The sequence below is a fragment of the Notamacropus eugenii genome, chromosome 4, assembly GCF_028372415.1.
Source record: "Notamacropus eugenii isolate mMacEug1 chromosome 4, mMacEug1.pri_v2, whole genome shotgun sequence".
NCBI lineage: Eukaryota > Metazoa > Chordata > Mammalia > Diprotodontia > Macropodidae > Notamacropus > Notamacropus eugenii.
In genome coordinates, this window is record NC_092875.1 from 56,649,986 (window position 1) to 56,675,111 (window position 25,126).

Below are 25,126 nucleotides of genomic sequence, written 5' to 3' on the forward strand. Positions count from 1 at the left end.
TCCTCCCAGTTACAATTGCCCTGCATTACATTCTCTTTTTTGTTTATCCCTATATATATATATATATATATATATGCCCATTGTCTTCCCCAGCTGAAGTGTAAGCTTCTTGAAGGTGAGGATTATTTCCTTTTAGTCGTTGTATTTTCAGTACCTGCATACAGTAGGTACTTAATAAATACTTGTTGATAGCTATCAAATGAGAAAAAGAAGAAAATCACTGTAGTCACTAAATGGAAGACAGATTTGAGTTGGGAAAGAAAGGAAGAACCCAAGATTCTACCTCCCAATGTTTTCCTCAGAAGTACTTGTGTCTTGTTCCAAGGACCAGGACCCAGTCCCATCACTGAGAGGAGGCTATTTTGCTAATGACCTTCCTAAATGCATCTTTTATGTCTTTATTCCTTAGTGTATAGATGAAGGGGTTCAACATGGGAGTGACCACAGCATACATTGCAGAGACAACTGTGCTCTTCCAAGAAGAGTGGGTAGCTAAGGAGCTCAAATGTACGCCAAGCCCTGTTCCATAAAATAAGGAAACAACAGAGAGGTGAGATCCACAGGTAGAAAAGGCTTTATACTTACCCTGAGCTGATGGGATTTTCAAAATGGAAGAACAGATCTGACTATAAGAGAAAAGGATCCCAGTGAGAGGGAGAAAACCCAGAAGTCCAGTAACAAAATATAGCAAGATGTAATTGATGAGAGGGTCAGAACAAGAGAGTTTCAGAACCTCAGCAAGATCACAAAAAAAGTGCTGAATCTCATGGTCTGCACAGAAAGGGAGACGTGTTACCATCAAACAATGAAGGAGAGAGTTTAGAAAGCTTATAATCCAGGACAGCAGTACCAACTGGCCACAGAGTCGAGGGTTCATGATGACTGTATAGTATAGAGGGTGACAGATAGCCACAAAACGGTCATAGGCCATTGCAGTGAGGAGGAAATTGTCCAAAGCAATAAAAAACATAAAGAAATACATCTGGGCAAGACAGTCAGTATAGGGTATAGTTTTGTTCTGTGTCAAGATGTTCACCAACATCTTGGGGACTGTGGTGGATACCACACCAATATCCACAAAGGACAAATTAGAAAGAAAGAAGTACATGGGGGTGTGGAGATGAGAGTCAGAGCCAATGGCCAACATGATGAGCAGGTTTCCAAGCACGGTGATCAAATACATGCCCAAGAACATTCCAAAGAGGGGCCCCTGCTGATCTGGTTTTTCAGAAAATCCCATGAGGATGAATTCAGTGAGGTGTGTCTGGTTTCCTAGTGCCATGGGGCTGACTTTTCTGCTGAGGAAAAGAAATGAGAGAAGCAAGACATGAAAATTCAGTTATCCTTGTATATGAAGTGGAAAGAACTCTAACTCTGATCAAGCTCTGACAAAGAGTTATTAAATTTCCTATGCCATTTGACAGAGCAATACTACAAGTAGGTTTGTGTCTAAAGATAATTAGGGGAAAAGGAGAAGAACTATATGTTCAAAAATATTTATAGCAGTTCTCTTTATAGTGTTAAAGAACTGGAAATTGTGGGGATTAGAGAATGACTGAGCAAGTTGTGGTAGACAATCACTATCTAATACTACTGTGTCATAAGAAATGAGGACCTCAATGATCTTTGAAAAACATGGATAGACTTGTATGAAACAATGAAGAGTACAAAAAATGACAAGAGCCAAGAGAATATTGTCCATAATAAAAGCATTGTTTTTAAGAACATCTTTTAGCAGCTAAGTTATTTTGACTATTATAAATACCCAGATTAACTACAAAAGATATATGATGGAACATGGTATCTGCATCCAGGGAAAGAAATGATAAATAGAAATATGTATAAAGTGATATTGCATATACATGTAATATATACATACACATACATACTTGCATCTAATGGTAGCTGTCTCTAGCACACGGGGTGGAAGAGAAGAAGAAAAATAAAAAAATAAGGTTACTTGATACCTTTATTATATATTTAAAAGAAATTGCAAGTTTTACTCAATAGTTTTACAATTTCATATGGAGGCATCGGTTTTCTGTTCTCCTATGTTAATGAAATTCTCATTTTGTTTTTTAAGTTCAGAATGAAATAAATTTGAAATGCTTTTAAAAGAGGACAAAAAGAAATACTTAAATATTAAAAGAGAAAGGAAGGAAGAAAGAAGGAAGGAAGGAAGGAAGGAAGGAAGGAAGGAAGGAAGGAAGGAAGGAAGGAAGGAAGGAAGGAAGGAAAGAAGGAAGGAAGGAAGGAAGGAAAGAGAGAGAGAGAGAGAGATACTATGAGGAAGGCAAGTCTATTCCTGAAGCCAATAGCAAAGAGAGAGGAAAGTGATCTGGTATGACAAGGATTTTGACTGTCCATTTTTAAAATGGAATCATAAAATCACACAGAAATGGAAGGGACCTCATAGGACATATAGTATAAAACTGTACTACACACCAAAAAAAATCCACTCTTCAATTTCCCTTGTCTTTCCTTGAAGATTTCCTTGGAAGGGAAAACTCTGTTTCCCAAGAAAGCCTATTCCACTCTGTTTGCTCTCACTTTTCTATTGAGCCAAAATATGACTGTTTTCGAGTTCTTTCCAATGCTCTCAGTCTACCCTCTGAGTCTTTGTAGAACAAATCCCATTTCTCTCCCACATAATATTCCTTTAAATATGTGAAGACAATTAGCTATATTGCCTATATTTTCTCTCATTTTGGCCAAGAAACTGTGGTTTCTTCAGCTGATCTTCACAGGTCTTCACCATCTTGGTTACTCTCCCTTGCATCCTCTCCAAATTATCAATGTTCTTTCTAAACTGTGATATCCAGAAGTAAACACAGAATTTCAGAAAAGGTTTGACTATGGTCAAAGACAATAGGATGATCACTTTCTTCTTATTGGAAGATAAGACTCCTTTAATATAAGTTATGTTATGCTATTTTGTCTTCCATATCACTGCTGACTCATAATGAGCCTACTGTCTACTAGAAACTTTCAGATAATTTTTAAAATGAATTATAGACTTGTGTGAGGGGAGGAGTCTAGGGATTTGTGTGTTTTCCCCTCTCTTATATGCTGTAGCTATCCATCGTTGGTAGCTACAATTTTTGGTGAGTCTGTGTTGCTAGAGTGCCGCTGAGACAGTCTAGGGCTTTACACATGAAAGGGCACCTTTCTGACACTTTGCTCTCATTAGCCTTCAACTGGTTCTTGGAGCTTCAAGAAATAAACATCTTCCAGTTCTGGCACAAGTTTTATAACCCCTCGAAATTCTGACATTTTGAATTCTTAAGTTATCCCAGCTGGTCCTGTTTAAAGTTCCATTCTTTTGATGAATGTGGCTTTGAAAAGGAAAAAAAACTCACATGTGGCCCAGGCTAACAATACTGTGGATAGAAGATGGATTGAGGATTAAATGAGCCTATTTAGTTTAGGAAGGTGTTGCAGGAGGAAATGGAGTCATTTCTCCACCTAAGACTTGAGGGTAGTCTTAACCTCAAACAAGAACAGGGTCACTTTTTATGTTCTTTATATTAACTAGAAAAGTTAAGTTTGAATAAAAGAGACAGAGTTTCTAGAAGGCTAATCCCTCTGAGAATTCTAGAAGCTCTGAGTCTCAGAATTAAAATGGACCCCAGAAGTCATTTAGTCCAACATATATCTGAATAAGAATTCTCCCTACATGATTCATGGAAAATGTGATATGACTATGAAAAACACATATATCTGAATAAGAATTCTCCCTACATGATTCATGGAAAATGTGATATGACTATGAAAAACACTTTCTGAGCTCTTCCTACATAATTAGGTAAGCAGCACGTGTTTATTAAAAATTTACTATGTAACAGACACTGTGCTAAATGCTAGGGATACAAAATTAAGAAATACAAGCGGTGAGGCAGGGAGGGGGAAGGTACCAGCACAAGGGCATGGTGACAGAGCCTGGAGGCTCAGAAGGACAGATTGGAGGAGAACAAAGAAGGACAAATTTGAGCTCTTTCCCAAAATGAAGAATTCCTTGAATAAATTCATCAGTGGGAAAAGGAGAGTGGCATGGGAGAATGATATTTGACAGTGAGAAGTTTCCAAGTACTGAGTCATGAGTTTGAAGACTACAGAGTCATAAATACAACAGGAATGGTGAAGATAGCTCATTTTACAGATGAGAATGCATTATCCTGCTGTTATTTGAATAACTCCCACGAGCAGAAATCCACCACCTCCTGATAGGGCCCATTCCACATTTGGAAAGCTTTATTTGTTAAGAATTTTGTTTACTGGTTTGTTTTCTGAGATCAAATTCAAATTTGCCTTTTTGCCAGGTCCTCTCTAGACTAAGGACAACATTTAATTCCTCTTGCTAGCCCTTCAAATACTTAAAGATAGCTACTACTCCAGGAGAGGTATCTATTATGGGCAGATACCTTGAAACCTCAAATAGAGGATACTTGGAGAGAGGAAAAATGGAGTTTCTCCCTCATTTCGGTGGTGGTGTTGGTGGTAGTAGCAATACTACACCCTGTAGAAGTTGATGGCCTGTAAGAGAGAAGAATTCCCTAGAAGAATTATTATGTCCAGGTTAAAAGAGGTCTGTGTTGATTCATATTTGTCTTGTCCCTCACTATGATCCTAGAGTCTTGTTCATGTGTAGGATATACTTTGGGGTTATTCTCCTAATCCACACTCAGATCAGCAAATTGGGTCCCTAGAAGACAACAACTATCTTTCCCTTCAAAGTCCTAGGGGTAGCCCTGAGGTGTTTGAGGATGGTTCTCTAATATTTATAAACTTATACTTATAACCCTCCACCAATATGATTCCTCTATTAGTTTTGAGTTGATAACAATTAGAAAGACTTTACTGCTTTTTAGAAAGAGGTGTTTACTAAGGTTGAATAGTATGAACACTTGTGTAAAATAATCCACTCCTCCAAAGAAAAAAAAGCAGTGATATACTCTTCCACAAGTACAGAGATCATGTAAGGGAGAGTGGGATCAAATTTAGAGAGTACTTGCTGCAATGGGGTGGCACAGCTTGTGGAAATTCTTTTCCTCATGGTGCTTTTCTCCTCTTCCTGGAACCCTCATGAAATTCCTCCTAGGCATGGTGTATTGTCTGCCTTGTGCTTCTTATAAAGTCCCAATGTTGTAATTAGTAGGAACGTGTTGGGGTTTTTTTTTGCAACTTTCATGCATTATTCCTAGTTCTGCTCTCTGAGCAAAAAGTACCTATTCTTTTTGAAAGCAGTTCTTGAAATACTTGAAAACAGTTGTCTCCTCCTAGCATGATATCACATATCCAATCATCCCTATTCCTCAACACTCTTCTACCCCTTTTTGGTTTCTTTCTCAGTCTCTCTTCCCCTAGCTCAATCCTCACCACCTCCTTGGAAGCAGATAAATGCAGCAACTAACTCCCAATTAATCAATATCTCTGATTCACGTTATCATTGTGTTATATAGGACCAAACAACTTGGCAAACCCTTCCTGGACAGGAATAGTTCCTCATAGTAGAAATCAAGAAATACTAGCTACTTTTCATAAGTTGATGTCTGTGCTGGTATCCTCAGCAAAAGGCTGAGTGTGCAGAGCAATAGGGATAGGAATAGAAGGTAGAAAAGAAGGAGAGTGGGAGAGAGGAATATAATGGAAGCAGAAAAGAACAAATCAGAATTTCAGATCCTCTGGTCTAATGTCTTTCAGAAACAGAGAGAAGGACAAAAGACCAAGTGGACAAAGTAGATGACAGATGACAAAATCAATAAAAATTACATTAGGATAATAAGGAGAAGACAATAGGAAGTGATATGTGAGTCAAAGACACAACTGCTCTTGCTGAATTAAAGAAAATCTAAGTAAAATGTACATACATTGTGGTGATCTTTCATGTATCATACAATAAAGTCTATAAAAGAAAAAACCACATATCTTGGTATATTGATGGCCTATACTCCAAATACTATAGGGTCTCTGCTGGTTCCCTTATCATTTATTTCTTCCTGCCAATCTCCCTAGGAATACCAGCCCATTCTCTGAAAGCTCCCTATGTTTTTGACTACCTTCAGATCATAGGAAATGGTTTCAGCCCACTTGTCAGTTGTTATTAGGATAGGAAACCCTTCTATCACCTATTCTACTCTCACTTAAACTCCCTGACCATGTGACTTATGCCCTGAGTGATAGCCAACAGTGCTTTTCAGAGGTCTGTACAATCATAGAAGTGAATTGATTAATGGTCAAAGGATATGACAGGCAAGAAGAAATTAAAGCTATCTACAGTCTTATGAAAAAATGCTCTAAATCACTATTGATTAAAGAAATGCAAAATAAAACAACTCTGATATACCACCCCACACATATAAGATTGACCAATATGACAGAAAAGGAAAATGAAAAAAATTGGAGAAGATGTGGGAAAATTAAAACACAAATGCCCTTTTGGTGGAGATGTGAACTGATCCAACCATTCTGGAGAGCAATTTGGAACTGCACGCAAAAGTCTAGAAAACTGTGCATATCCTTTGATCCAGTGATACCATTACTAAGTCTGTATCTACCATAGAAAAGGGGAAAGGATATACATGTACAAAAGTATTTATAGCAACTGTTTTTGCAGTGGCAAAGAATTGGAAACTGAGGAGATGCCAATCAATTGAGAAAAGGCTGAACAAGTTGTGGTTTGTGAATGTAATGGAATACTATTGTGTTATAAGAAATGATGAGGAGGAGAATTTTGAGAAAACTTGAACTTACATGAATTGATGCTGACGTGAGCAGAAGCATGAGAGCACTGTACACAGTAACAGCAACATTGTCTGATGATCAACTTTGATAAACAACTCTTCTCAGCAACACAATGATCTAAGATAATTTCAAAAGACTCATGATGGAAATTGCTATCTACATTCAGAGAAAGAACTATGGAGTCTGAATGCAGTTCAAAGCATTATATTTTCATTTTTTTCATTTTTTCTTTCTCATTGCTTTTCCCTTTTGGTCTGATTCTTCTTTCTCAACAAGACTAATGTAGAAATATGTTTAACATGTTTGTACATGTATATCCTATATCAGATTGCTTGCCATTTGGGAGAGAGGGGAGGGAAGGGAGGAAGGCAGAAAATAATTTGGAACTCAAAATCTTACAAAAGCGAATGGTGAAAACTATCTTTACATGTAATTGGAAAAATAAAATACTATTAAGTAGTGGGGAAAGTAAGGGAATACCAAAAAGTAAAAAAAAAATTGAATCAAAGGAGTCATCTACAGTTTGTATGAAAAGGGTGTTACATAGCTCATAACCCAGTACTTTTTATCTGGGATTAGGGTCATAGCCCTCTGTCCTTACTAGGGGTCCCATAAGAGCATCTGAGACTTACCTCTGGCTAAAGATTGTCCCCAGTGTTTGGATTACAGTTGGCTGAGATGGATTCAGCTAAATCAGACTCCTATCTCTGCTATTATGACAAAAATAAAAATGTATCTTTCTGAGATAATTTAAGGTCATCAAAAAATTCCATAAAGATGATCTCATTTGACTCTCACAAAAAACAATCATGAAGTCAATAAGAAATTTTTGATCCCCATTTTATGGCTCAGAGTCCAAGAATGAAAATAATTAGACCAAAGTCTTATTGGCATGAAGAGAACCAGAACATGACTCAGAGTATAGGACTTATGTTCCTTTCCTTTGCTTTTCCTCCAGACTTGGTTCTGGGTTGAACTCTGAGCTTTCAAGTAGACTCTGCTTCTGTTGCTCTGTAGACTGAATTAGGCTATGATTTCATCAGCGCCAGGTTTGGGAGAATCTCCTTGACTTCATTAACAACAACAAGCTGCTTCTGTTTTCCCTTACTTTCCACTTCTGTTATTCTCTCCCTTCCCAACACACATCCTACCTCCAATCAATTATGGAACCTAACCAATGGACCAGGCTTGGCTGACTCTATCTGTTGGGATGGAAAGCAAGGAAGATAGTCTGGGTCTCAGAAAAAGTGAAGTTTCAGGCAGTTGGGCTGATATTTCTGGGAGGCACAAGCAGACTCCCTCCTGGCTTGTGGAGGAACAGGAAGAATATTTGAAAATTCTAGTGCCTAAGAGGTTCAATCCCCCAAACTCTTCATTAAAAAAAACCATATAATTATATTTCCTGCCCCTGAACAGCTGAATTTCCTATGGGGCAGGAATCTATAGCAGAAGTCTTCCTAACAATGAGAGCCATCCAACATTACATATAAAGTTACCAAACCCTGGAGATCTTGAGCAGGAGAGTATTTCAGAGGGTCTTCAGTCCAATCTGAATCATCTGCTATGGTCCCAACAAAGAATCCACTGCTTCTCATGGCATCCCATTCTGCTGTTGTGCTGTTTTAATTGCAAGAAAATTCTAGTTTCTGCCAAGCCAAAATTGGTCTCCTCTTGGATTTGCCTCATTTTTTTCCTCACTGCGTCTTCTGGGGCCAAGCAGCACAAGCCCAATCACTTCCACATGAGATAATTTTAAGCCTGTGAAAATAGCTGTCATGTCCAACTAAAGTCTTCTCTCATCTAATACAAACATCTCAACTTCCTTTAATTGATGCTCATATATATTAACTTTATCATTGGCTTTCCCATCCCAACCAGATGTCTAAGACCAGACGTTTATTCCCATTAAATTTCATCTAAGTAGATTTGGTTCAGTATTATAACTGGTCAAGATATTTTTTTTGGTTATACATGTGTACTCATGAAAAATATTATCATATTAGTCACATTTTAATTTTCCCACATCTTCTACAGCTTTTATCTTTTCCTTTTCTGTCATATTAGTCAATCTTACATATGTGAGGTTTCAGAGTTTCATCCTTTTGCATTTATTTAATCAGTAGTGATTTAAAGCATTTTTTCATATGAATATAGATAGCTTTAATTTCTTCTTGCCTATTCATATCCTTTTCCCTTTAATCAATTGACTTCTATGATTCTACAGACCTCTGAAAGTGAAACATACTTGGCGGTTACTGATCAAGCAATATGTTTCCTTGTGGGTCCTGAATAGTCTCAATAGTTTCTCTCTCTCTCTCTCTTTCTATAGTTGCCTCTCACTCCCTTTCATCTGAGTCTTCTTATACAAAATGATTAGTATGGAAATGTTTTATGTGACTCCACATGTATAACATATATCTGATTGCATACCATCTCAAGCAGAGTTGAGAAGAAGGAGAGAGAAAGGGATAAAATTTGAAACTCATAATATTTTTTGGAAAAAAATGCCAAAAGTTAAAAAAATTATTTTAACATGCAATTGAGGGAATAATAACATATTTTTAAAAAATTAAAATAAGATATACATGTCTAAAATCTAGCATGATTTTCAGTGGTGAAACACTCCAGGCTTCCCAAATACTTTTCATTAGCATTTGCTATTCTTCTACTACTACAATAGCAGTAAGGCAAGAGAAAAAAATGAAGATAGAAACACTGACAAAGAAAACAAAATTATCACACTGTGAAAATAATAGTTTATTTAGAAAACCTTAGAGAATTGGTGAAAAAAGAGACAATAGCTTTCACAACATGTAAAGATACAAAGTAAATTGATGAAAATTCCTAGCATTCTATGTATCTATATATTATATATAAAATATATACCAATAAGAAAATCTAAAGAAGATGATAGAAGGATCAATCCTATTCAACTTCAGTCCAAAATTAGCAAAATATCTAGAAGCAGATATATCAAACCACTCTTAGGACATTGCAAAACACTTTAAATGTAAAGAACGACTAACGTTTGGAGAAATATGGATGGCTTATGGTTGGAGTAAGCCAAAACATGCTAATGCTACTCAAATTTATTTACATATTTAATGCTATAGCAATCAAACTACAAAGGTGGAACTTTATAGAGACATACAACAATAACAAAGCTTGTTTTGAATGAACAAAAGGACTGTTATCTCAAAGGAAATAAGAAGAAAAGCAGATGTGAAGAGGGAATGGCTTTTTCACACTCCAAATTACATTATTAAGCAATATCATCAAAATTATGTGGTACTTTTCATATGAAAATGTAAAAGCAGAACTGTGTTATAAATAAATAAGACTCAAAATAAACCAAATTAAATAGCTCAGTGTTCAATAATCAAAAGAATATAGTCCATTTGGGGAAATATCACATTCACTTTTGATGACAAAAGCTGTAAAACTTTGACAGAAATTAGACCTGGACCAATGTCTTCCACTATATACAATATTAAGCTTAAAATATATATTCAACCTGAATAGAAAAGATCATACCATTAAAGAGTGGAAAGCAACAGAAGGAGAAATTAGAAGACAACATAGCATTCAAACCTATGACTATGAAGAGAATTCTTTAACTAAATGAGGGATAAACAGAACCACAAGAAGATAAGAGAAATAACTTTGATTGTATTAAACTGAGATGATTTTGAATGAACAAAATCAAGGCGACCAATATAAGAAAGAAAACAGTAAACTGGAGAAAATCTTTTCAATAAATACTAAAGTTTTGACACATACATTATATATATATATATATATATATATATATATATATATATATATATATATATATATATACACATATATACATATATGGGAAATTTACTTGAATGTATTAAAACAATAGTTCTCAAAAAAGGAATTGCAATTTCTCAACACAGGAAAAACTCCTACAAATTACTACTACTAGTAAAAACACAGACCAAAATAACTCTGAGATTTCACCTCACTCTCAATAAATTGTCAAAGATACTAAAAGATCTAAATAGTTAATGGGAGCTATAAGAAGAGAGGGTTGCTAATATCCTCTTGGTGGAACTGTGAGTGTGTCCAATCAGATGGGAAAGCAATTTGGAATTACAATAAAAAGCGATTAAAATGTCCATGCCCTTTGAATAAGAAAACTTGAATGTGGAGCAGGCGGTGGTGGAGAAGGAGGCAGCGCAGTGTTATGAGGTCCTAGCAGTGGCAGCTCCCTGGAGCAGAGTCCAGGGATCCGCGGGAGGGATGTACCCCGCCCCCTCTTCTTCCCCTCCTTATTACTCTGTGTCCCTGCCTCCCAGCCCAGGCATCACATTTCCCTTCATCCCTCCTCCTCCCTAATCCCCTTCCCTGGTCCCCCTACCCTGCTGCCACCGGCCTCTCTCCTCCGGGCCAGTGCCGCTCCCCGCCTTCCCTAACACCCCCTTAAACCTTTCACTCCTCTCCCCGCCACAGATGCAGCCTAGCTCCCTCCTTCCTTCCCCTCCTGTCTTCCCCGTCCCTCTCCCCCATCCCTGTCCTCATCTCACACGATGGCTCTGAAGAGAATCCACAAGGAGTTGAATGAGCTGGCACGTGACCCCCCAGCGCAGTGTTCGCTAGGTCCTGCTGGAGATGACACGTTCCATTGGCAAGGTACAATAATGGGGCCAAATGATAGTCCCTATTAGGGTAGAGTATTTTCTTGACAATTCATTTCTCAACAGAATATCCCTTGAGGTTGCATTTACAAGAATTTACCACCCAGATATTAACAGTAACGGCAGCATTTGTCTTTATACCCTACCATCACGGAGGTCACCAGCACTTACTATTTCACTTGTGTTCTTGCCCATCTGTTCTCTGTTGTGTGATCCCAATCCAGATGATCCTTTAGTGTCTGAGACTGCACAGATCTACAGAACAGATGGAGAAAAGTACAACAGAATAGCACGGGAATGGACTCAGAAGTATGCCATGTAATTAAAGAAATCATTGAATAACCTCTACAAATAAAGATAGGGGAATTCTGAAAGGAAAAGTCCTTTTGATTTCCATTTGATTGCTTTCTATGAGCCCACTCTTCATCTTCCCCTGTGCACATGTTTACTTGATCCAGCAGTGCTGCCTGTTGTACATACTTGCAACAACAAAATAGAAATACTCTATTTCCTGTACCAACATTGACTCCTAGGAAAGAAGTGTGTGTGTGTGTGTGTGTGTGTGTGTGTGTGTCCATGTGTGTGAAAAGCCAGTTGTTCAGTCATAACCTAGCTGTGACACTAAAAGCTTTCTTTATTGACTTAATTGGATAAACAATGCAAGGGTGGGAGTGGGTGTCATATGGTGTGGGGTGAGGGAGGACAGTTACACTGACCTGTGGGAGAATTTTGCAAAAATCGGAATCCTTTTAAACTCATAACAGTTATGAAAAGCAAGATGAAGTACATTAAGTTGTTTCTGTATTCATTTTATTCTGAAGGACCTTCATCTTAGGTAAATGGTTCAACCACCAAGATTAAATTGTACCTACATCCTGTATTTTAAGGTCTAAATTTAACTGGTCAACATTTAAATGGATTGGAGCTATTAGTACATAAAGTGATGGGTGCTTTTTCTCCAGCTCTTCTCCATCACCTCCTTCCTTCCCTCTACTGCTTTTGGTTTAAAAAAAAAAAAAAGAATAAGAGAACTTGCTGGTGGAAATGTATACCAAAGAAAATTAAATATATCAATAAGGATTGTTGTCAGTCCTTCTTGAAGAGGATCAAAATGCCATCACCATGATAAACTCAAGTTTCAGTGTGTCTGACTGTGGCTGATCAGACCAATAGGAGCTCGGAATGCTCTACCACAGACTGGGCACAGATAGTTCATGTGAACATTTGAGGTGGATACTCCAAACTTGTGCATCCTGTGTTTCCTTTGTGCTGTCTCAGTTCTGTTTTGCTTACAGAGCACAGCAGCCTTTCTGATCTGAGCACGCCATGCTGACTGTTCCTGTGCCAGTGTCTCACATGTCGCACAATCAAATCTAATGTTCTTGAGAGAGACCTTGAGAGTGTCCTTGTATCGCTTCTTCTGACCACCATGTGATTGCCTTCCCCATGCAAGTTTTCCATAAAATAGCCTTTTTGGCAAGCATACATTTTGCATTCCAACAATGTGGCCAGCCCATCAGAGTTACACTCTCTGAAACATAGTTTGAATGCTTGGCAGTTCAGTTCCAGCAAGGACCTCAGTGTCTGGTACCTTATTCTGCCAGGTAATCTTCAGAATCTTCCTAAGATAGTTCAAATGGAAGCAATTCAGTTTTCTAGCATGGAACTGGTAGACTGTCCACGTTTCACAGGCATACAACAGTGAGGTCAGCACAATAGCTCTGTAGACCTTCAGTTTGGTAGTCCATCTAATACCTCTTCTCTACCACACTTTTCTTTGGAACTTTCCAATCACTGAGCTAGCTCTGGTAATGCATGCATCAACCTTGTTGTCAATACGTACATCCTTGAAAAGTACACTACCAAGGTAGGTGAATTTATTCACTGCATTCAGAACTTCTCCATTTGTTGTTAATGGTTCCACGTATGGATGGTGTGGTGGTGGCTGATGAAGCACTTGTGTTTGAAAATGAACTTCATTCCTTTCCAGAGAATACAGCATATGCTTTTTTATCACAATTGATATGCTTGGGTGTTTGCTGGAATTAGTATTTTTCCTCTTTCCATTATAAAGTTTAAGAGGATAAGAAGGTATTTGTATGGGAGGGGAGGAAATATGTTTGGAAATGAATGTCATATAGCAGCAGAAAACATTGAAAATAATTCTTAAAATATGAAACAAATCAAAGTTCATTTCCACTTTATGCTAAGTGTAACATAATAATGAAATTACAATAGGCAAATATGAAGAATACAAAGAAATATAGAAAGACTTATATGACATAATGCAAAGTGAAAGAACTAACTACTATGATATATGAATAAAAATGATTGAAAATGAATAGGTAAAAGAACAAAATAATGTAAAGGTAACTAACTGATCAGGACTCCCTCTGAATCTCATCCATTTGATGAGATCTCCAGTCCAATTAATAGGATTATAGAATATCAACCTTTGTTTAGAGGTACCTGAGGAGCACCTCTCCATCAAAGTGTGTACCTACTGGGACCTAATTGAGATGACACAGGAATTTCTGACTAATTTTTAACTGGAGTGGCCCCCAAGAATCATGGCTTGCTGAGATTCAAGGTAACAAATTGGAGACATAGAATCTAATCCTTTGTACTGAAGAATGAAAAGAGTAGTATTTTCTCTTTTTTTTGCCTTTTGCCCATTTTATCTTTCCCTTCTTCAGAAGTTGAACAAATATCTGAGCAAGCCTGGATCTTGGATAAATTAAACTTGGACCTGAGTATAGCTTTGCCTCAACCCCCTTGGCAACTGGAAATGGCTCTCTTACAGTCATAGTAATTACATGCCCTCAGATTTCTCAGCACAGAACAGAAAGTAGAGTTCTGAAGATTAACCTTACCCAGTCCAAGAAATGGAAGCACCCAGAGTATTGATGAAGTTCCCAAAAGCATGTGGTGGAAACAGATATATAGTTGCCAGAATGATCAGAAAGATAATTCATGGACAATACCTGTTAAACCAAACCTCTAGTGAAGCGGACAAGGGAGTTTGGGTTCCTAGGCAATGTGGTTCTAGAATCTTAATTTCTAGTCAAAGAGGGCAGATTTTCCAGGCCAGGGATAGTTCAAGGATAAGGTTGAGCTTGAGAGTTCCCAAGTTCAAGGGGAAAAAGAAGATTGCCTCCATAGTTTCTGAATGGAATCCAGTTTGGGGGATAGAAGATTGCCCAAATGACCCCCGTAGCTAAAGGAGTAAAGTTACCTAGGGAGAATGGAATTAAGGGCTTTGGATCTTGCCACCACAACCCTCTCCATTATAGTGAACTATTCAAACTATATAGGACCAGTGAAAATGTTATTGCTTGATCAGTAATGTGCAAAGTATTTTTCCCTCCCTGAAAGTGTCCAAATCAGAAGGAATTATGTAGGACTTTTTTGTGGAAAAGAGCAACCCAGGAGAATGTCACAGGGTTGTTCCCCAATGGTATCTCCAAGCTGCCTTCCAAGCAAAGCTTCTGACTACTGTATGAGTTTTAATGTATTTTCTAAATCTGTTTATGAATATCTCATATTTTTTCAGTGCCTTTTTATAGGGTCCAGTAAGTCCTTGCATCTTCTACATATTCTGTGCTTTGAAATAAAGATTTCTCCATACTACCTTGGAATTTATTACCTTGAGAGTTTGTATGGGACCTTGAGGCCACATTTGGGAAATTCCAGAAATAAACTACATCTAAATTTTATTTTGAATTTTTCTTGGAAATAAACTCAGACTAGGGCATAATAAGCCAAAAAAAGTGATATTTGGGGGTTTGGTCCCCAGAATTGAACCAAGTGCCTTTCATTTTGGCGACTGGGAGTCTCATATAATAATAGTAAAAATAACAATAATAAACAATAACAATAAAACAATAAAACAGGTATACATAGATTTATTTGGTCTTCACATAAACGATATAATGCAGAGTTTATTATCAACATTTTATAGATTCAGAAACTGGCACTCTGATAGACTGGCCCAAAATACAAAGCTAGTAAAAATCAAAGGCTATACTCAAACTGAAATCTTTTTAATCAAAATCCAGCATTCTATCCACTATAACCATACTCCTTCCAATGAGGATGTGGAATGACCAAAAATTACTACTTTATGAATTGAAATGAGTTGATTTAAACAGTTACCAAGCAAGTTTGAGATGATGCTGAGTTTTTGATGAAACATTTAAGTATTTGTTTTAAAAAGTTCTTAATGGGAGAGGATTCCGGGTAGATGGCAGAGTAGGTCAGAAAATTCAAAGCTCTCAAGATTTTCCCCCACAAAAGAGCTGAAATAGCACCTTAGGGTGAAGAAAGTGAAGGTGGAGATAAATAAGAATATGGGCACAACCAGGGTCTTCCTGGAACAATTTGAGATCAGAAGAAAAATCCTGGGACCAGGTTTGGTCCCTATGAAAAGCAAACACTTCCAGGCTAGGGTCCATTTTAGCAATAAGTGACAAGCCCTGAGGTTAGTTGGTTTGAGAGTCTGCCTCAGCCCCAGCCCCAGGAATCTCTACCCTCGGGATAGTGAAGGGAGTTGGGTATTTGAGCCCAGGAAGATTGAGGGAACCTCTGCTGATAAGGAAAGGTGATTATAAATATCAAGCTACTACCATAAAAAATGCACAGGTAAAGGAGAAAGAATTCAACCATAGAAAAGCTATTATGGGATGACCAGCAATCATCTTCAAAGGATATATATATACATATATATTACATATAATGTATACATATAATGTAAAATGTGGTAGCTCATAAGTAAGATTGTGGAAAACCTGAGTAGGGTATAAATTTTAAAAATAAACCATTTGGGAAAAGCTAAAAAAAACATTTATTTTATACAAATAAGGTGCAAAAGGAAGAATCAATACAGAAAAATTAGATGGGGGAGGAGGACTGGTAGTTATGGTAATCTACTTTCATTGGGAATGGGTTTAAGAGGGAACAATACATATGTTTAGAAGAGTATAAAAGTCTTCTAAATTCAGAAGAAATAAAACAGTAGGAGCATTGGGAGGGGGGAGAGGACAAGGGAGGGATTTTTAGAGGGATTTGGGAGGGAATAAGTAAAAGGGGTTATAAAAGGGTGTTTAGATTTATGGGAATGGGAAGATAGGGGAAGGATCCTGGGAGGGGAGTAGGCAAGTAATAGGAGGGCAAAGTAGTGGGTAGCAGTTAATTACAGGATGCAGGAGGGATAGGAAACGAGAGATATACCCAACCATAAAAAACAAAAATCAGGAGTAGAATATGTTTGGGTAAGTATATGTCTATATGTGTATACATATATCTATAACTATGGAGAAACATATCTAAATTATGTTGTAGCCTTTGAGGGTGGGAGAACAAAGTAATAAAGTGCACAGCAGAGAAAAAAAGAACTCACAAGGAATCAAAGAAAAGATGGACAATTTTTTCAACACAAATATTATTTATCATACAGGCTTTCTTGAAATGAAAACTTATTGTTACATAATTTGAATCCTCTCTAATGTTCTGTTATGCACATGCTGTTTTTTTCTTTGTAACTTGTATGTAAGTTCCAATATTTAAGTTTGTGATATGCTTTTGGATCTTCTTCTATTATGTACTGGTGTTCTGGTGTTTGAAACTAAAATAAAATTTTAAAAGAATTTTAAAAAATAAAAATATCTTGAACAGCTGAAATATTGAGCCAAAACTAATTAGATTATATTGAATAGAAATAAATGTCTGGTCTTAAACTGGATCTGGGAAGGCAAATGACAAAGATAATATTTATGAAGATCAATACACAAACTAGAGATGTTAGTCCTGGAGAATAGAAGATTTTAGTTGGACACGACAACTGTCTTCATGGGCTTGAAATTCTCTCATGTGGAAGACTAACTAGATTTATTCTGTTTGGTCCCAGAAGATGAAACAAGGAACAATGAGGCAAATCCACAAGGAGGTCTGATTTGTATCCTGGAAGCAGCAAATTCCTTGTTGAGTGATCCAGACTGGACTAAAGAGCCCCTGAAGTTTCTTCCTGCTCAAAATCTCCAGAGTTTTTTGTAACATCCCAGACAATGCTAGACAGCTCTCATTGTTATGAAGATTTCTGACAATTTCCTGCCCCATAGAGAGTTCAGTTACACAGGGAATGGAAATAAAATTATATAATTTTTCTAATGAGGAGTTTAGGGGATTGAACCTTTTAGGCACCAAACATTTCAAATATTCTTTCTGTTCCTCCACAGGACCAAATATCAGCCATCTCATGCCAAGAGGAAGTCTGCTTGTGCCTGCCAGAGACTGCAGTCCAATTGCCTCAAACTCTCCACCTTTTCTAGGATCTAGAGTTTCTGCCATTTTCATCTTCCCTTCCAACAGATATACTCAGCTAAACCTTTCCCCTTGGTGATGTTCAGTAAGTGATCAGAGATGGGAAGTGTTGGGAAGCGAGAGAGCAAAGGATGAGGTGGGAAGTAAAGGGAAAGAGAAGTAGACAGTTGTTGCTCAGGAACTGAAGAGATTCTCCCAAACCCAGCATAGATCACATCATAGCCTAATCCTGTTGATAGAGAAAGAAAATCTGGCCCACTCCAAAGTCTACTTAAAAGCACAGTTCAGCCTAGGGCCACGTTTGAAGGAAAATCAAAGAAGAATACAACAACATTTATACCCTGAGTTGAGTTCAGGTTCCATCATTCCCCTTAACTAGAAATAGGATCTTGGTCCAATCACTTTCCCTCTTGAACCTTGAGGCATAAAATGGGGATAAAAATTTTCCTATTGACTTCATGGTGTATTTGTGAGAATCAAGTGTAATTATCTTTATGGATTTTCTGGGTGACCTTGAATCATTTCAGAAAGATAAATTTTTATTTTGTCATAACAGCAGAACTATGAGTTCATTTTGGCCCAGCCCATCTGAGTCAAGTATAGTCCAAACACTAGGGATAAACTTTAGTAGGAAGTTAAGTCTCAGCTACACCAAAGGGAAACCTATTAAAAAGAGAGAGGTTATATCGCTACTCACAGACACAGGGTACTGGGCTATGGTGGTGCCTCCTATATCATATGATTCTACAGACCTGTGACTGGCGCTGTAAACTGAGCTTATCACTCAGTGGACAGCTCACAGGGTCAGGGAGTTTGCCTGAGGGCTGGGATGGAAAGACTGACTACCCCAAATGAAGCTATTGAGTAAGCAGAAACCATTTCCCATGATATAAAAGTAGACATGAAAATGGGGAGTTTACAGAAGACAGGTTGGAATTCCTAGGGAGATTTTCAGGAAGAAATATATGATGAGGAAACAAGCACAGACTCTACATATGGTTGGAAAAAACAGGTAGAACCAAGTCTGATGCAGGGGGAAAGGAGCAGGAAATGCCAGTTGCCCTGGAGATAAGGAAAATAAAATGTCCTTTATTTTATGTATTACTATGGAATCTCGACTTAATTGCGGTGCAGAAAGAAGGCTAGGAGTCCAAAGGCTTGGGTTCCATTCCTACTTGTGTCATTAAGACAACTGGTTTTGTCATCACTGCAATATTTATGAACATTCCTCAGGTTTTCTTAAGTTCAGGAAAAGCAGTTATTTCTTTCATTCTCACATCACTTCATTTGTGCTCTACCTACCCTCTGAAGGTAAAACACAATTTTATGTGTTTATCATCTCTTATCCTCCTTGTCCTGCTGATCTTTTTTCCTTCTCTCTTTCTACTTCTGATAAGGCATAGATGAAATGAGATGAATTCTAATTCGATTATTTCTGATTCCATTATATTTATTTCACTCCCTCTCTTATCTCTTCATCCTTACCACCTTCTATTCTTATCCCCATTACTCTGCATGCTCAGACTTTTACTGAGAATACTTACAACACAGACACAAAAATCCACTTATCAAAAGTGGCCTGTATTTCTTGACTTCTACTATGAGTAAGATCAAGGAAGTGTTTGATACCAGGTTGTTTGGCAGTATACAATGCAACTATATTGTGAACTAGAGATTCTGATCCATTGTCAGTTGGTTACTGCATTTATCTTCTTCCAAGGGTGTTGGCAAGGCTGGGGAGAGAGACAGAGAAAGAAGAGATCAAATAAAAGTTAGAAAGGTTTTAAGGAACAGGTAAGATTTGATACGAATATCATGTTGGGAAGGGTGCAGGTGAAGATAACAGTTTCCAAGTATTGAAAGGGTTGTCATGAGAAATATTAGAAGTATTTTGCTTGACCTCAGAGAGGAAGACTAGGGATAATGCATGGAAATTGCAAACAAACAATATTTAGACTTAATAGAAGGAAAAACTTCCTAATAATTGCAATATTGGGACATTATAAGAAGCAGAGGCAGATATTACAGTATACCTAGGAGGAATTTCATAAGGTTCCAAGGAGGAGAAAAAAGGAGCTCTAGGGGAAAAAGACTTCCACAAGCTATACTCCCTCTTCGTAACAAGTATTCTCTAAATCTGATCCCACTTTCCCCTCTATACTTGTGGGAGAGAATATCACTACTATTTTTATCTTAAAGAAGTTCATTATTTTATACCAACTGTTCATACTACATAACCTTAGTAAACTCACCTTTCTGGAAACCAATTCTGTCTGTCTGGGTTTTTTGGACCCAGTTTAATTTTATTTTTACTCAATTAGAGCAAGAATTTACAAAAAAATCACAGTTTCTCAGTTTTCTGATTTTCATGGATATTTAAAAGTATCATTTCAAAGTAAAATAAATTAGCACAAATAATACAGATATAATGATTAAGATCACTTAAACATTGCAACTTTACTATAATTCAAGTTTAACTCAGTTCTTTCTCATGTATATGATAGGGTTGGGAATTAGTTATTGGAAAGTCAGAGTGGGAATCCCTCTGTACTTCTTTTGGCATGGGGAAAAAGGAAAGAAGGAAAGAATGAGGAATTTTTTTCCTGAATCCTCCTAGTTGGAATGGTTCTATGTATAGGCTTCCGATCACTTGGAAGCTAGACCTTAAGAGAAAAGTTTGGGAGATGGCACTGGGCACACAAAGAGAATATGATGGGATAGCACAAGGGAACACATAAACTCAAAACCAGTAGATGAATCATGTTGGTTGAAGCTTCTAAGTTTATATGTATTAGAGAACCATACCCAAATACCTCAGGTCTACCACTTAGAACCTTGAGGGAAAAGATAGTTGTTTTCTTCTAGGGACCCAGTTTGCTAGTCTGTGTGTGGGGTAAGAAAATAAACCCAGAGTATATCATAGACATATGAGAAAGACTTGAGGATCTTGGTGGAGGAAAAGCTAAGCATGAATCAACACAGAAGTCCTTTTACCTGGACATGGTAATCTTTCTAGGGAATTCTCTCTTACTAGCCATCATCTCCAACAGGGTCTAGCCTTGCTACTACCACCAATATGACCCGCAAAATAAGGAAGAAATTTCTTTTCCTAATCTCTCTTAGTATTTTCTCTTTGGGGTTTCAAGGTATCTACCTATAAGAGATATGAGCTCTGATCCTACCTCTTTTGGACTGGTAGCTATCTTTAAGTATTTGAAGGGCTAAGAGGGGAATGGGATGTTGACCTTAGCCAAGAAAAGATGTGGCCAAAATATAATTTAGACTTCATCTCAGAAAACAAATAGCAAACAAACTTCTTATAATTAAAGCTTACCAAACGTGAAATGGTCTCTATCAAGAGGTAATGGATTCATGCTCATGGGAGGTCTTCAAGCAAGAGCTGGATAATTGTTTCTTATCTGTAAGATAACCTTTCATCACCCTTTCTGTTATTTCTGTCTCTGTGAATGTCAAAGTCATGACACAATGCCCACTACCTCCTCACCCTTCAACATCTTTCCCACAAGACACCTACCTATTCCCACTGGTGACTTCCTTCAGAGAGTCTCCTATTTGGGTAATGAGCTCAGATTTGTCCTTCTTTGTTCTCCTCCTTCCTGTGTCTCTGAGTGTCCAGGCTCTGTCATCATGCCATTATACAGGTACCTTCCCTCTCTCTGCCTCACCCCTCTTATTTCTTATTTTTGTATCCCTAGCATTTAGCTCAGTGTCACAGTAAGTTTTTCATTAATGCATACTGCATTACTAACCATGTAGGAAGAGCTCAGTTTGTGTTTTTCATACCTACATCACATTTTCTATAGGTCATGTAGGAAAAATTCTTATTTAGCTAGGGGTTGGACTCAATGACTTCTAGAGTCAATTCTGAGGTTCAGTGCTTCTAGAATTCTCAGAAGGATTAGCCTTCTGGAAGTTTTTTCTGTTTTATTCAGACTGTTCTTGACTTTCTTTGTCAATATAAATGACACACCAGGTAGCCCTGAAATTGCCTGAAGATGTTAACTCTACCCTAAAATCTCAGACCTGACTCCATTCTCTCCAGAAATGCCTTCCTACACTGAATACATTCCTTTAAACCTGCATCCATCTTCCACTTACAAAATTGTTAGACTGGGCCAAAACCATATGCATATAGGAAAGGAAAATACTTAAAAATACTGTCAGCTGGGATGAGCTTTAGAAGGTAGAATGTGTGAGTTGTAAGGGACTAGAGAATAGGAGTCAGAACTGGTAGGTGTCATTGCTTGGAGCTCCCAAAACACTTTCAAGGTTAATGGAGCAGAGAGTCAGAGAGGTGCTCTTTCACATATACAGCTCTAGGTTAACACAGGGGAGCCTTAGCAACACAGGTTCAACAAATACTGGAAGGTTGATCTCATCCTCAAGTTGCGTAGCTCCAGCATATAGAAAGGGAAAAACACACAAGTCTCCCAGAACACCATCCCCCAACACACAAGACCATTATTCATTTGAAAATAATCTGGAGATTTCCAGTGGATTGTAAACTCACTATGAGACAGCAGTGATGGGGCAGATAAAATAACCTAAAAAAAAGTTAACCTATGTTAAAGGAGATAAAATTTCCAATAAGAATCAGGTGATCATCCTGCTGTCTTTGACTATAATCAGATCTCATTTGATTAGTTATGGATATCACAACTTAGAAAAGACATTGATTTTCTGGAAAGGATGCAAGGGAAGTGAATCCTTCTAACCAGGATGGTGAAGGGCCTATGTAGATTAGCTGAAGGAACTAGACTTACTTGGCCTAAAGGAGAGAAAACCTACATAATACAGGATAACTTCATATATTTAAAGAGATATTATGTGGGAGAAAAGGACAGCCTTATAAAACTAGAAAATAGTTACATTTTGGCTCAATAGAAAGGAAAGTGAGAATAAACCCAGAGTGGAATAGGCTCTCTCAGGAAGCTGAGACATGTCCCTTCCATGGAGGTCTTCAAGGAGAGGCCAAATAACCACATACCAGGAATATTTTTATGCCAGGAATGTTGTAGGGTATAGCTTTCTCCTGCATGCCCTATGAGGTCCCTTCCATTTCTATGAGATTTTACCATTCCAGTTAAATGGATGCCCCAAGCCCTCAGTCATACTAGATGACTGGCCTCTCTCTGCTGTTGTCTACAGGAATGGTTCTGCCCTGTCCATGGTATCTCTTTACCCCAGTGCTCGATGGTCATTGATGCTTAGAGCAAATTTGAGATTCATCCGTTGTTCATTTCTAAAAATCGTTGTTCATGTTTCAAAGACTGTCCGAACTGGAAAGATACTTAGAGGACTCTAACCCAGTGGTTAAAGTCCTCCATCTTGCTTTGAGGTGGAATTCGGAAGTAGTGGTTGTCTAAGATCATAAAGTTAATAAGTGGCAAAGACAGGGATAGAACTTAGAAATTCTAAGTCAGAGCCTCATCAGAGTCTGAGTTTTTTCCATTTTGTATACAAAGATAATTGTATTTACATGTCTTGCTCTTCTTATTTCTCTTTCCCGGCAGCAAAGTCAACCCCATGGTACCAGCAAACCAAACACAATTCATTGAATTTCTCCTCATGGGATTTTCTGAGAAACCAGATCAGCAAGGGCCCCTCTTTGGGATGTTCTTGGGCATGTATTTGGTCACAGTAGTTGGAAACCTGCTCATCATGTTGGCCATTGGCTCTGACTCTCACCTCCACACTCCCATGTACTTCTTTCTTTCTAATTTGTCCTTTGTGGATATCTGTGTGGTATCCACCACAGTCCCCAAGATGTTGCTGAGCATCTTCACACAGAACAAAGCCATCCTCTATACTGACTGTTTTGCCCAGATGTATTTTTTTATATTTTTTATTGTTTTGGACAATTTCCTCCTCACTGCAATGGCCTATGACCGTTTTGTGGCTATCTGTCACCCTCTACACTATGCAGCCATCATGAACCCTTGGCTCTGTGGTCAGCTGGTGCTGCTGTCCTGGACAATAAGCTTTCTAAACTCCCTCCTTCAATGTCTGATGGTAACACGGCTCTCCTTCTGCACAGACCATGAAATTCAGCACTTCTTTTGTGATCTTGCTGAGGTTCTGAAACTGTCTTGTTCTGACACTCTCCTCAATTATGTCTTGTTATATTTTGCTACTGGACTGCTGGGTATTCTCCCCCTCACTGGGATCATTTTCTCTTATACTCAGATCTTTTCTTCCATTTTGAAAGTTCCATCCACTTGGGGTAAGTATAAAGCCTTTTCTACCTGTGGTTCTCACCTCTCTGTTGTTTCCTTATTCTATGGCACAGGGTTTGGCATATATTTGAGCTCCTCTGCTACCCCCTCTTCCTGGAAGAGCACAGTTGCCTCAGCAATGTATGCTGTGGTCACTCCCATGTTGAACCCCTTCATCTACGCACTAAGAAATAAAGACATCAAAGATGGCCTTAAAAGGTTTATTAGGTAGTTTCCAGACCCAGTGATGGGTCTGGCTTCTGCTCTTCAGAATAGGACACAGGTACTTCTGGTGAAAATATTGTGAGACAGGAATGTTGGATTCCTCGATTCTCTCCCCCAGGCAAATCCATCCTTCCTTTAGTCACCAAAATGACTTTTTCTAAAGTATATGTCTGACCCTCTCACCCGTGCTAAACAATGAATGTCAGAGATTCCTTATTGCCTGTAGGATCAAATACAAAATTCTCTGTTTGATATTCCAACCCTTCATAAGCCAGTCTCCTTCTACCTTCCCAATTTTCTAATACTATTCTTGATATCATGTACTCCTTGCTTCGGTGAGTTTTTTGCTATTCCATGAACAAGACACTCAGTTTCTTGGTTGTGTGTATTTGCTTGGGTTGTCTTCCATCTCTGAAACAATCCCTCTACTCAACTGCACCGTCTGGCTTATTTTATTTCAAGTGAAAATTCTTTAAAAACTCTGATTTTTATTGGATGTCTTTCCCAACCACTCTTGACTCTAGTATCTTCTTTCTGTTATGATTTTCTATTAATCCTGTATATAGCTTGTATGTATGTATTTGTTTGTATATTGTCTCCCCCATTAGATTATAAGATTCATGAGGTCAGGGACTATTTTTGCCTCATTTTGTATACCCAAAGCTTAATAGAGTGCCTAGGACATTTTAGGTACTTAATAAATGATGGTTGATGAATCTCAAAATTCCTACCATTCCGGATCACTCTGCTCTTGTTGATGATTAAAGGACTTGATCTTCTTCTTCATGTCTCCATTCCTGATGTTTCCACCATAACTACATCTGATTGAAAATGTCTTGCTTCTTCACAACATTTCCCAGCTCAAAAATTCCTGCAAATGGAGTGAAAAGATAGGATTTATTCCTCAGTTTAGTACTTGTAAGCTATATACCTTTGGCCAAG

General features: G+C 37.9%; 2 protein-coding genes and 1 pseudogene across 2 annotated transcripts; 2 read left to right on the forward strand and 1 right to left on the reverse strand.

Annotated features, from left to right (window-relative positions):
- Positions 1-343: 343 nt before the first annotated feature.
- On the reverse strand, positions 344-1,345 carry LOC140498127 (olfactory receptor 7A10-like). The gene has a single exon (XM_072599417.1). It carries the CDS (start codon positions 1,280-1,282, stop codon positions 344-346), a length of 939 nt encoding a protein of 312 aa, XP_072455518.1. The 5' UTR covers positions 1,283-1,345.
- A 9,952-nt stretch (positions 1,346-11,297) lies between these two features.
- Positions 11,298-11,727, forward strand: LOC140498128 (ubiquitin-conjugating enzyme E2 D2 pseudogene; annotated as a pseudogene).
- Positions 11,728-23,207: 11,480 nt separating this feature from the next.
- On the forward strand, positions 23,208-24,191 carry LOC140498129 (olfactory receptor 7C1-like). Its single transcript, XM_072599418.1, has one exon. It carries the CDS (start codon positions 23,271-23,273, stop codon positions 24,189-24,191), a length of 921 nt encoding a protein of 306 aa, XP_072455519.1. The 5' UTR covers positions 23,208-23,270.
- The last annotated feature ends 935 nt before the right edge of the window (positions 24,192-25,126 follow it).

Coding starts and splice junctions, on each gene's coding strand:
- LOC140498127 (XM_072599417.1), bottom strand. CDS start 1,282: ATGGCACTAGGAAACCAGACACACCTCACTGAATTCATCCTCATGGGA.
- LOC140498129 (XM_072599418.1), top strand. CDS start 23,271: ATGGTACCAGCAAACCAAACACAATTCATTGAATTTCTCCTCATGGGA.